The sequence below is a fragment of the Mastomys coucha genome, unplaced genomic scaffold, assembly GCF_008632895.1.
Source record: "Mastomys coucha isolate ucsf_1 unplaced genomic scaffold, UCSF_Mcou_1 pScaffold3, whole genome shotgun sequence".
Taxonomy (NCBI): Eukaryota; Metazoa; Chordata; class Mammalia; order Rodentia; family Muridae; genus Mastomys; species Mastomys coucha.
This window is the reverse complement of record NW_022196909.1, coordinates 45,911,243-45,923,689: the sequence shown is the minus strand read 5'-3', so window position 1 is coordinate 45,923,689 and position 12,447 is coordinate 45,911,243. Positions and strand designations below refer to the sequence as shown.

The window sequence follows — 12,447 nt, the reverse complement described above, 5'->3', positions numbered from 1 at the left end:
TTAATCTTTTAAATTTTCAGACAGGGTAGGTTGTCTGTCTGTCTCTGTCTCTGTTTCTGTCTCTCTCTGTCTTTGTCTCTCTCTCTCTGTCTCTCTGTCTCTCCTTCTCTCTCTCTCTCTCTGTGTGTGTGTGTGTGTGTGTGTGTGTGTGTGTGTGTACACACGACTGAATTGTGTGTGGGAGGATCTGCGGAGGTCAGAAGAAGGTATCAGATGCCCTGGTACTGGAGTCACAGTCAGTCATATGCTGGCATGTGAATGCTGGGAACTGAACCTGGCTCTTCTGCATGAGTAATAAGTGCTCTTCACGGCTGAGCTATTCCTCCAGCCACTGAGTGGGAACTTCTTTTTTTTTTTTTTAAGATTTATTTATTTATTATATGTAAGTACACTGTAGCTGTCCTCAGACACACCAGAAGAGGGCATGAGATCTCATTATGGATGGTTGTGAGCCACCATGTGGTTGCTGGGATTTGAACTCATGACCTTCAGAAGAGCAGTGAGTGCTCTTAACCACTGAACCCTCTCTCCAACTCCTGGGAGCCTTTCTTTTCTTTTCAAGGTTGATTTGTTTATGTATATGAGTACACTGTAGCTGTCTTCAGACGCACCAGAAGAGGGCATCAGATCCTATTCCAGATGGTTGTGAGCTACCATGTGGTTGCTGGGAATTGAACTCAGGACCTCTGCAAGAGCAGTCAGTGCTCTTAACCACTGAGCCATCTCTCCAGCCTCAAGCCCCCTTTTTTTCCTAAAGCCATCCTTGCACTGTAACCTTCCTGCTTCCCAAGGCCATGGAATTAACAAGCCTCCTGCTAAGGGCTTAGCTTACACACTCCTCTGGAATGTAGAGACATGGATCTCCAGGAAGGAGGGTGGCTTACTGTCCACTCTCTAATGGTTGGCATCACCCCTGAGTCCCTTAGACCTTCCTCCAGCAGTTGTCATACTGGTTCTAAGAGGTCCAAGTGGCCTGGCTCCTCCGTGGGCTGGAAGCTCAAGTGACTTATTTCCCAGGACATGTCCCAGCTCCTGTCTAAGGTCTACCGCCTAGTACTAAACTGTGGAGAAAAGCAAGCCTGGCTAGGGATGTGGCAGAGCAGGGTGAGTGCTTGCCTAGCATGCCCCAAGGCCTGGAGCATACTGCATAGACCAGGCACAGTGGGGTCGTGTGTAATCACCACACTCAGGAGGAAGAGGTAGAGAGATCAGAAGGCCAGGGCTATCTTTGCCTACGAGGGAGTTCAAGAACAGACTGGGCTGTCCTTGATTTTGTCTTAGAGAGAAGAAAGAAAGAAAAAAAGGAAATGAATAAAAACCAGGATCAAGGTCTCAGGGTGTTCAACAGTCTTTGGTGTTTCCCTTCTTAAGAACATTTGTCAAGCCAGGCGGTGGTGGTGGTGCACGCCTTTAATCCCAGCCCTTGAGAGGCAGAGGCAGGTGGATTTCTGAGTTTGAGGCCAGCCTGGTCTACAGAGTGAGTACCAGGACAGCCAGGGCTACACAGAGAAACCCTGTCTCGAAAAACAAAACAAAACAAGACAAAAACAAAAACAAAAACAAAAGAACATTTGTCAAGATAGAGAGGCCTGTTTTATGCCTGGTGTGTCAGCCAGGAGCAAGGGGAGTCCCTGGAAAGCAGGAGGGCACTAAGGAGTGAGATCTGATTCTTTGTGGTCAATCTCCTACCAGCATCGATTGTGGCCAGTCTTCCCCTGGGACTTCAGAAGGGGGCAAGGGAAGAAAGGGGCGCTCACATAGCTTGGGTGAAACCTGAGTTTTGCTCCCAGCACTTCATAAACTCTGCACCGTGGGGCTGGTGTCTCCTCTCCCAAGTTCAGGGTCATGCTCAGCTGCAGCTGTGAGTTAAGGCCAGTCAGCCTGAGACTCCAGCTCAATCAAAGAGGGGAGGGGGAGGGGGAAGTGTTGGGAGGTGGGGGAGAGAATACAGAAGAGGAGGTTAGCTTCTTGCTGGCTATGGTGGTACAGACTTTTCATCTCAACACCCAGGAAAATCTTGACTTTGAGCCCAGCAGGGGCTACAAAGCAAGTTCTAGGCCAGCCTGAGCTACATTCCAAGAATTACCTTAGGAAGAAAGGAGCCAAATGGTGGCACACACCTTTGATCCCAGCACTTGGGAGGCAGAGACAGAGGGATCTCTGTGAGTTTGAGGCCAGCCAGCCTGGTCTTCAGAGTGAATTCATAGACGGCCAAAGCTACACAGAGAAACCCTGTTTCAAAAAAGGAAGGGAGAGAGAAAGAGAGAGAGAGAAAGAGAGAGAGAGAGAGAGAGAGAGAGAGAGAGAGAGAGAGACTCGCCAAAACAAAACAAAACAAAACCAAGCTGCCTTCCCTGTCAGTGAGGGAAACAGGTCCTCCTGCTCAGCAGAGGGTCTGTGTGTGTGCACTCCGCAGGTATTTACAGAGCCTCTGCAACGGGCTGCTGTTGTTCTAGGTGTTGGGGAAAACAGCCATGAAGTAAATATGGTGTTCCCGAGTCCTTTCAAGAGTAGTTTTTAGGGCTGGTGAGATGGCTCAGCAGTTAAGAGCACTGACTGCTCTTCTGGAGGTCATGAGTTCCAATCCCAGCAACCACATGGTGGCTCACAAACCATCTGTAATGAGAAACAAATAAAAAACCTATTAGCTGAAGCGAGTGGGGCCAGAGCAAGAGGGAGAAAGGGAAAGAGGGGAGAGAAGAAAAAAGAGGTTAAAGAGTAGATTTTAGCTGGGCAGTGGTGGCACATGCCCAGAGCCCCTTTTTCTCATAGCTGGAAGCCCCCATGCTTACATGTGTGTTGTAAGCATTTGTGCCTGAAGGTCACAGGAGGAAGTCAGGTGGCCAGCTGTGACCCATGTCCTCATTCCCTTGAGAAAGAGTCTCTGAATCTCAAGCTAGTCTTGTGGTCAAGGAGGCCCCAAGCCATCCTCCAGTCTCCACCCTTACCTTCCACATAGGGGTTACAGGGTTTCGCCGTGTAGCCCTGGCTGTCCTGGAACTCACTCTGTAGACCAGGTTGGCCTCGAACTCAGAAATCTGCCTGCCTCTGCCTCCCAAGTGCTGGGATTAAAGGCGTGTGCCACCACTGTCCAGCTGCACGCCCGTTTCTCTGGGCTCACTCCCAACCTCTCACAAAGCCCTTCTGCACTCCTGTTTCCTATAAGCCCATCCCACCCCAGCATCTCTGGGTTCTCTCCCAGCCTGTAGCCTTCCTCTGAATAAATTCTATCCATCCTAGATTCTGATTCCTCATCAGCTGCTGCCTCTACCCCGGGGCCCCACGCCCCCATCACTCTGCCTTGCTCAGATTATTGCGGATGTGGCTCCTGACTGGTTTGCCTCACACACCGCACCCTAAGCAGTCTACAGAGAAGCCTCTGCCAAGACACTTTTTCTTTTCCTCTTTCTTCCTTTCTTTCTTTTTTTTTTTTTGAGACAAGAGTTTTCTGTGTAGCCCTAGCTGTACTGCAATTCACTCTGTAGACCAGGCTGGCCTCAGACTCACAGAGATCCACCTGACTCTGCCTCCCCAGTCCTGGGATGAAAGGTGTGCAGGACCACTGCCCAGGCGCCTAGAATTTATTTATTTATTTATTTACGTATGCATTTATTTATTTATTGCTAGCATTTAGAGGATTTATGGAACGGAGCTGCGGTGGTGTGAGGTGTAGTGAAAGGCGACCAGAGGGAAACTAAGGCAGCTTGTGGTCTGTACACCGTAAACCAACTTCACTGCTCTTTGTAGGAAGTGTGGGCCCCTAGCGTGCTCTAAGTAAGCGTGGTGGTTTGGCTAGCCGAAGTCAAAAGGTCACCCACAGGACACGTCACCTGCAATAGTCAGGGGTCATGGGTGTCAGTCCACCTGAGCTGTCTTCAAGTCCCTGGGGAAAAAAAAAAAGGAAGAAGAAGACAGATGAAGCAACTGACATTGTTAGGGCCATATGTTAGAAGTGACGTCACATCAGAAGGAGCAGGAACAGGACAGCGCTCCCCTTTAGCTCAGTGACCTCTGAACTCCTGGCCTCGGTGACTGTCAGGGAGGGAATGACCCCTGAGGTCAGAGGTTAAGATGGTTTGTGGTTAGTTTGTCCTGGTTCCTGTGAGAACCCAGGCCCGCTCACCTGAGGTCAACTCTCTGGCCAGTTGCCTTCTAAGTCACTCAGGTGATTGGTAGGATCTAGCGACTGGTAGGGGTGGCGGGGGAGGGCATGCTGATGTATGGGGGCATTAGGGAATGAAAAAAATAAAAATAGGGCTAGAGAGATGGCTCCGTGGTTAAGAGCACTGACTGCTCTTTCAGAGGTCCTGAGTTCAAGTCCCAGCAACCACATGGCGGCTCACGACCATCTGTAATGGGATCTGACGCCCTCTTCTGATGTGTCTGAAGATAGCAATGGTGTACTCATATAAATAATATAAATAAATAAATCTTTTTTTTTTTTTTTGTGGTTTTTCGAGACACAGTTTCTCTATGTAGCCCTGGCTGTCCTGCAACTCACTCTGTAGACCAGGCTGGCCTCGAACTCAGAAATCCGCCTGTCTCTGCCTCCAAGTGCTGGGATTAAAGGTATGCACCACCACGACTGCTTTTTTTTTTTTAAATCTTTTTTTTTAAAGATTTATTTATTATTATATCTAAATACACTGTAGCTCTGCCTTGGTACCACCAGCACTGGTACCTATGAAATCTATGTAGTGTTTGTTAACTTTTTCAGGGTGGGTGAGAGAGCTTGTTGTCAATCCTGGAACTCGCAGGGTGGAAGTAGACTCCCATAAGATCTCCTCTGACTTCCATATGTGCTCCAAGGCACACCAGCTCTTCCTAGCAAACAAACAGATGTCATTCATATATATATATATATATATATATACACACACACACATAATAAAGACAGGGTTACACTTGGCTGGCCTGAGTCTATGTAGACCATGCTGGCTTTGAATGCAAAGAGGCCCTGGGTCTGCTTCAAGTTCTAGAGCCCTGGAATTAAAGGCAGGGACCCCCAACTTAGCCAAGACTTTTATTTATTTATTTATTTATTTATTTATTTATTTATTTATTTATTCATTCATTCATTTTAGAGACGGGGGTTTCTCTGTGTAGCCCTGGCTGTCCTGGAACTCACTCTGTAGACCAGGCTGGCCTCGAACTCAGAAATCTGCCTGCCTCTGCCTCCCAAGTGCTGGGACTAAAGGCGTGTGCCACCACCGCCCGGCAACAGTAAACATCTTAAATAGACTTTATGTTAAAATATAAAATTACACTCATTTATTCATGCATGTTCATGTATGTGATGTGGACTGGCCATCCACCGTGAGAGGGCGGGGGGGGCGGGGGTCGGAGGGCAACCTGTGGGAATCGATTCTTTCCTCTGACCCTCACCTTGTAAGCAACCTCTTATCTCTTAGCGAGGCTCTGTTTGTTCACAGGGCATAGGTACTGACCTGCTCTTGCTGGGCTACGTGACAGGTGAGCCTACCCTCTCAGTGGAAGCAGTTACATAAACAAAGTGGATTTCAGAGAAGTCAAAACGGGGGTGGGGGTGGGGGGTGGGGGGGTGGGGTGGGGAGGTCAGGAGCTCAGAGCAAAGCCCAGGGGAGGTGGGACTGAGCCCTGGGGGCTGGAGCCAGGCCAGGAAAGGCAGACCAGAAGGGAAGACACATGAGCCAGGCAGTCTGTGAGCCAAGAGAGACACCTGTTGGCTGGAGAAGGGGTAGCCACCTGTCACAAGCTACAGAGATGGAGTGAGGCTGGAGAAGTCTGGAGTAGACACCGAAGGGCCACCCTGACAGAAGCAGCCTCAGTGGAGATGTGAAGGCCTCACCCGAAGGTGATAAAGTGGAGAATAGAAACTGGGAGGCCCATGGGTTGGGAGATGTGGCTCAGCGGTTAAGAGCACTGACTGCTCTCCCAGAGGTCCTGAGTTCGATTCCCAGCGACCACATGGTGGCTCACAACCATCTGTCATGCGATCCATAATGAGATCTGATGCCCTCTTCTGGTGTATCTGAAGACAGCGACAGTGGGCTCACATACATAAAATAAATCTTAAAAAGAAAATGGGAGACACACGCCTTCAATCCCAGCCCTAGGAAAGCCAAGGAGGGTGAATGAACCTCTGTGAATTCGAGGCCAGCGTGGTCTACAGAGTGAGTTCCAGGATAGCCAAGGCTACACAGCTTAGCTTTGGATACTGAACTTTAGAGTTTCCTACACCAAGTACCTTCTAGCATTTCTTTCTTTCTTTCTTTCTTTCTTTCTTTCTTTTTTTTTTTTTTGGTTTTTTCCAGACAGGGTTTCTCTGTGTAGCCTTGGCTGTCCTGGAACTCACTCTGTAGACCAGGCTGGCCTTGAACTCAGAAATCCACCTGCCTCTGCCTCCCAAGTGCTGGGATTAAAGGCGTGTGCCACCACGCCCGGCTTAGCATTTCTTTAAAAAGTTAAAAATATGTATTTATTCTTATTATTACTCTGTGTGTGTGTGTGTATGTGTGTCTGTGCACATGTCAGAAGCACCGCTTTAAGATGAGGTTGTCTCCCTCCTATCTGGCTTCCAGGCTTGAACTCAGGCTGTCCGGGCCCTGCAGCAAACGCTTTTAATCCGAGGAGACATCTTTTGGGCTCCCCGGCCCAGCCCTCTTTTTGCTTTTTATTTTGTAATAGAGTCTCACCAAGTTGCTGGAGTTCCGAATTCAGGTAGGCCTGGAACTTTTTGACCCTCTGGCCTTAGGGTTCTCAGCCAGTGAAATGACCCGCTACACCTGGCCTCAAGTTTCTCTTAGTTGAGTTTATTTCTGGTTCCCAGACCCCTCACTTCTGAAGACACAGGGACAGGCATTGAAACCCCTTGTAGGTTTCAATACTGTTTTGGCCAACAGCACTAACTGGAAACTTGTCGCCGACTGCCACCTAGTGGTCATGTGAATAACTGCCCCGGGTCCAAATGAATTTCTCGCAGCTTATTGGGAAAAGGAATTGTTAGACAGGTAGACAGACAGGTTCTAGGTTCCGTAAGTCCTCAGTAGCCCGAATGTTCAGGGTTGGGAGGAATGTAGTTCAAACGGACAGTGTTGGGGTCCGGGAGAATGGCTCAGTGGGTAAGAGCTGCCCAAGCACGTGACCCTGAGTTCAGATCTCAGAACTCAGTCTGGAGCCCGGTGTGCACCTGGAATCCCCGATACTGGGGTCGAAGGATTTCTGAGGCTTTTAGACCATCAGTTTAGACAGGAAATAGCAAACTCCGGTTCGGTGTAAGAGAGACCATCTTGGGGGAATAAAGAAGAGTGATTGCAGACATCTGCCATCTGCCTCTGGTCCCCATGCATATCCAGTCCCACCATGACTAACAGATCTCCACTCCCAAAGGTTTATTTATTTTTATTTATTTATTTATTTATTTATTTATTTATTTATTTATTTATTTATTTTGAGACAGGGTTTCTCTGTACAGCCCTGGCTGTCCTGGAACTCACTCTGTAGACCAGGCTGGCCTTGAACTCAGAAATCCGCCTGCCTCTGCCTCCCAAGTGCTGGGATTAAAGGCATGTGCCACCACTGCCTGGCAGCAGTGAGCTTTAAAGTACTGTTTCCTTGGGGCCTGGAGAGATGGCTCAGTGGCTAAGAGCATAAGCTATTTTTGCAGAAAACTTAACTTTGGTTCCCTGCACCCAATCCCAGTGGTTCACAACCACCTGGAACTCAGCCCCAGGCACTCCAACAGCCTCCTCTGGCCTTCCTCAGGTGCACAAACCCACACTCGAATGCACACACAGTCACATGATTAAAGCAGGGTGAGGTGGTAAATGCCTTCAGTCCCAGCACTCAGGCGGCAGAAGTAGTGGATCTTTGTAAGTTCCGGGCCAGCCTGGTCTACATAGTAAGTTTCAGGCTAGCTGGGGCTACATAGTGAGATCCTGATTCAACCAATATTTATTTATTTGTTCATTTATTTATAAATAGCCCTTTGGGCTAGGGATATACTAAGTTTTCTAGCACGAATAAACCCTAAGGCTGAGCCTTCAATCCCAGCACTCAGGACGCAGAGGCAGGTGGATCTCCATGAGTCTGAGGCCAGCCTGTTCTACAGAGTGAGTTCTAGGACAGCCAGGGCTACACAGAGAAACCCAAAAACCAAAAAGAAAAAAGAAAGAAAGAGAGAAAGAAAGAGAGAAAGAAAGAAAGGAAATAAAAGTATTAAAGAAAAAACCCTAAGTTTGGTACCCTGTACTGCATAACTGGATTTCTGTAGTATATCTGTAATCCCAGCACTTGAGAGGCACAGGTAGAAGACCAGCAACTCTGGGTCCTCCTAAGCTAATAGAGAGTGGAGGCCAACCTGGACTAAAAGGTGGAGACAAGGCCTGGGAAATGGCACAGTAGGTGAAGGGCTTGCCTCCAATGTTGGCAGACCTGCGTTTGGGTTCACAGAACCCGCGCAGAAGCCAGGCTTGTAGCCCGCGTCACATATCTGTCATAGCCGCTGCGATTCCAGCGCTCTCACGGCAAGATGGAGGTGGCAGGGCAGAGACAGGAGAATCCCGGAAGCCATGGGCCAGATCCCTTGGTGATCCCGCTGCAGCAACGACGGCTCCTCAAACCGGTGGACGCTGAGGACCGACCTCCACACGCATGGCCCCCGTGGGTCTGCGCTCACGGCCATAAGCAGCACAAAGTTCAAAACGAAAGGACCGTAGAGGGGGAAAGCGTGGGCTAGCGCTTAAGAGGGTAAACTGCTCTTCCAGAGAGACCCGGTGTTGGTTCCCAGCACCCGTGTTGGGCAGTTGACAACTGTCTGTAGCTCCAGCTCCAGAGGATCTGAAGCCTCTGGCCTCTGAGGGCGCCTGTACTTCCAGATGTATATCCCTACGTAGACACACCTCATATACATAATTAAAAGCAATGAAGATGGAGCTGGAGAGATGGCTCAGTAGTTAAGACCACGTGCTATTCTTGCATAGGACCTGGGTTCAGTTCCCGGCGCCTACCATAGGGTGGCTCACAATTACCTGTAAGGCCAGCTCCAGGGGCGTCCTATACCTTGACCTCTGCGTGTCTGTACTGACATATACATAATCATGCTCACTTAGAAAATGGGTGTGGTGGCACATGCGTTTAGGAAGTGTATTGGCCAGGATTGGAACCCAGGTCTCCCATGTGGCAGGCAAGAATTCTATCACTGAACCACCAATGCCACTTCCGCGCTTTTAATCTTAGTACTGCAGAGGTAGAGATGGGCAGGGAGGGGGTGGGGGACAAAAAAAAAAAAAAACAAGAAGAATTTTTTAAAATAGGCACCAAGGGCTGGAGAGATGACTCAGTGGTTAGGAGCACTGACTGCTCTTCCAGAGGTCCTGAGTTCAAATCCCAGCTACCACATGATGGTTCACAACCATGTGTAATGGAATCTGATGCCCTCTTCTGGTGAGTCTGAAGACAGCAACAGCGTGCTCATAAATATATTAAATAAGTAAATCTTTAACAACAACAACAAAGGCACCAAGGAGATAGTCAACATAAAGGTAACAGATCTCTCTCTATATATATCATTACATAACCAATACTATAACAGGCTGCATATAGCTCAAAACCCCCGAAAAGACAAGCTATATGAGCAGACCCCGGGTGAGGACCCTCCCAATCCCGGTTTCAGTTTGTTTTGCGGTACAACGACCCCAGCCCGACGGGGGGCCACGAGTCCACGGTGCTGATGGAGGAGCGCCTGCGGCGGCCAGCTAAGCTCATGACCTTGGGGTCTCTGTAGAGCGTGTAGCCGTGCTTGACCACAAAGGGCAGGGAGGTGAAGTGCAGGAGCATGCGGGAGATCTGCAGGAGCAAGTACAGTTGGCTCAGCTCCTTGAACTGCTCCTTGATGGTGCCGTGGACGAGCAGGACCATGGTGAAGCTGAGCAGCTCGTAGACGGTGATCCACACGGTGTAGATCAGCAGCCCGATGAACATGTTCTTGTCGAGGCAGAAGAGGAAGAAGCAGCTGACCACGATGGTGGTGATGGACAGCCCCGTGCTGATGTTATGCCTGTAGATCACCACCCAGGACGCCACCTCCGACTCTTTGTCCAGGTAGATGCTGTATTTGTCTTCGAAGCCGATGTGCGTCACCTGGTTCAGCTCAAAGATGAAGAACTGGATGGTGTTCAGGACGGAGAAGATGCCCACCATGATCGCTATCATCCTGGAGTTCATGTTAGACCGGACTCAACCAGGGTGGGTCCTGAAGGAGAAAATCGGGGGTAAGCACGAGAGGAGGCAGAGCTAGCTCAAGACCACGACCCCCAAATCACGTAGAAAGGGCGTGCCCCGAGGGTCTGAGCCATGGACACAGCAACACCACTGCCCCAGGGGTTGTTTAGCTCCCAACTCCGACTCAGTCCCAGCGGTTGCTGTAAGGAGATGAATGGCTCTGTGGAGGCAGGAAGATCAGGAGTTCAAGGTCATTCCCAGCCTGGCTTACAGGAGCCCCTGCCTCAAAACGAAGCCCCCAAAATAACGGGGGCTCATCAGTTAGGAGCGTGTAGCGTGCTGGAGGAGCAAAGTTAGGATCTTCTGTCCTGTAACTTTTCTATCACTGGGATCAGACCCCGTGACCAAAGCCACATAACAGAGGAGTTTATCTGGAGGCTTATGGTACTAGAGGGTGAGTCTAGGACCACCCTGTCAGGGCGCGCATCTACAGGCAGGAAGGCCTGCCTGCGCCGTAGCTGAGAGCTCACACACGGATCCACAAGGGGCAGGCAGAGAGAGTGAACTGGAAATGGTGTCCGTTTTTGAAAGCACAAAGCCTGTCGCCCTGACATGCCTGATCCAAGAAGGCCATATGTGGTGGTGTCCAGGAGAATGGCCCCATAGGCTCACATGTTTGAAGAGTCGGTCGCTAGTCGGTGGAACTGTTTGGAAAGGATTAGGAAGTTGTAGGCTCCGTCCCCAGCACTGCACACACCTGGTGTGGAAGCTCACACTGGTATCAGCACCTTCTTATGCAGACACAGGGAGAGCATTCTACAGGAAAGTTGGTCTGGGGTACACGAGACCCTGTTAGACCCTGGGTGAGAGCCTGGTATCCACTTCACTGTTACTCAAGTTACAACTTTTTTTTTTTTAATTTATTTTATTTATTTTATGTGTATGAGTACACTGTAGCTGTACAGATGGCCGTGAGCCATCATGTGTGTGGCTGCTGGGAATTGAACTCAGGACCTCTGCTGGCCCCGCTCACTCCGGCCCTGCTCGTTCCGGCGTAATTCACTGTAGCTGTCTTCAGACACACCAGAAGAGGGCGTCAGATCTCATTACGGTGGTTGTGAGCTACCATGTGGTTGCTGGGATCCAAACTCAGGACCTTCAGAAGAGCAGTCAGTAAGTACTCTTACCTGCTGAGCCATCTCACCAGCCCAAGTTACAACTTTTTTATATCCATAATTTCTTCTTCTTTCTTTCTTTCTTTCTTTCTTTCTTTCTTTCTTTTCAAGACAGTGTTTCTCTGTGTCGCCTTGGCTGCCCTGGAACTCACTCTGTAGACCAGGCTGGCCTCGAACTCAGAAATCCACCTGCCTCTGCCTCCCAAGTGCTGGGATTAAAGGCATGAGCCACCACTGCCTGGCCAATTTATTTCTTTTTTATGTTCATTAGTGTTTTGATGGCTTGTTGGAGGATGTCAGATGCCCTGAGACTGGAGTCACAGAGAGTTGTGAGCTGCCATGTCGGTACTTGGAATTGTACCCTGATCTTCTAGAATGCTTCTAGTCAATGCTCTTAACAGCCTAGCAGTCTTAATGCTCTGTCTGCGAGTACGCCTGCATGCCAGAAGAGGGCATCAGATCCCTTTATAGATGGCTGTGAGCCACCATGGGGTTGCTGGGACTTGAACTCAGGACTTCTGGAAAGGCAGCCAGTGCTCTTAACTACTGAGCCATCTCTCTATACTCTCCCCCCCCCCCTTTTTTTTGAGACAGGGTTTCTCTGTGTAACCGCAGCTATCCTGGAACTTGCTTTGTAGACCAAGCTGGTCTCAAACTTCCAGATCGGCCTGCCTTTGTTTCCAAAGTGCTGGGAATAAAGGTGTGTGCCACCAAGCCCTTTTTTTTTTTTTTTTGAGCAGGAGGCTGGAAAGTTGGCTCTGAGGTTAACAGCTCTTTCACAGAGAACCTGGGTTTGATTTCCAGCACCCACATAGTGGGTCCTAATTCTCTGTAATTCAAGTCCAGGTGACCCAGCCTCCCACCTCTTACCTCTAACGGCACCAGGCACTCACATGTAGGAAAAATATGTACATGCAGGCAAAAAAAGTCAGACACATAAAATAATAAACGAAACACACTGAAAAAAAAGTTTTTAAAAAATTATTTTATGCCTGGCAGTGATGGCGCACACCTTTAATCCTGGCACTTGGGAGGCAGAGGCAGGTGGATTTCTGAGTTTGAGGGCAGCCTG

The 12,447-nt window shown here is 49.3% G+C and overlaps 1 protein-coding gene across 3 annotated transcripts in view; it reads right to left on the bottom strand.

The window, feature by feature from the left end:
- Positions 1 to 9,449: 9,449 nt before the first annotated feature.
- Positions 9,450 to 12,447, bottom strand: part of Tmem217 (transmembrane protein 217) — a 36,417-nt gene continuing 33,419 nt past the window's right edge. For all 3 annotated transcript variants that reach the window (XM_031347072.1, XM_031347070.1, XM_031347071.1), the window contains one exon: positions 9,450 to 10,231. In XM_031347072.1, coding sequence (XP_031202932.1) covers positions 9,649 to 10,203 — 555 coding nt within the window. In that variant the 5' untranslated portion in view covers positions 10,204 to 10,231 and the 3' untranslated portion in view covers positions 9,450 to 9,648. The remainder of the gene's footprint in view (positions 10,232 to 12,447) is intronic.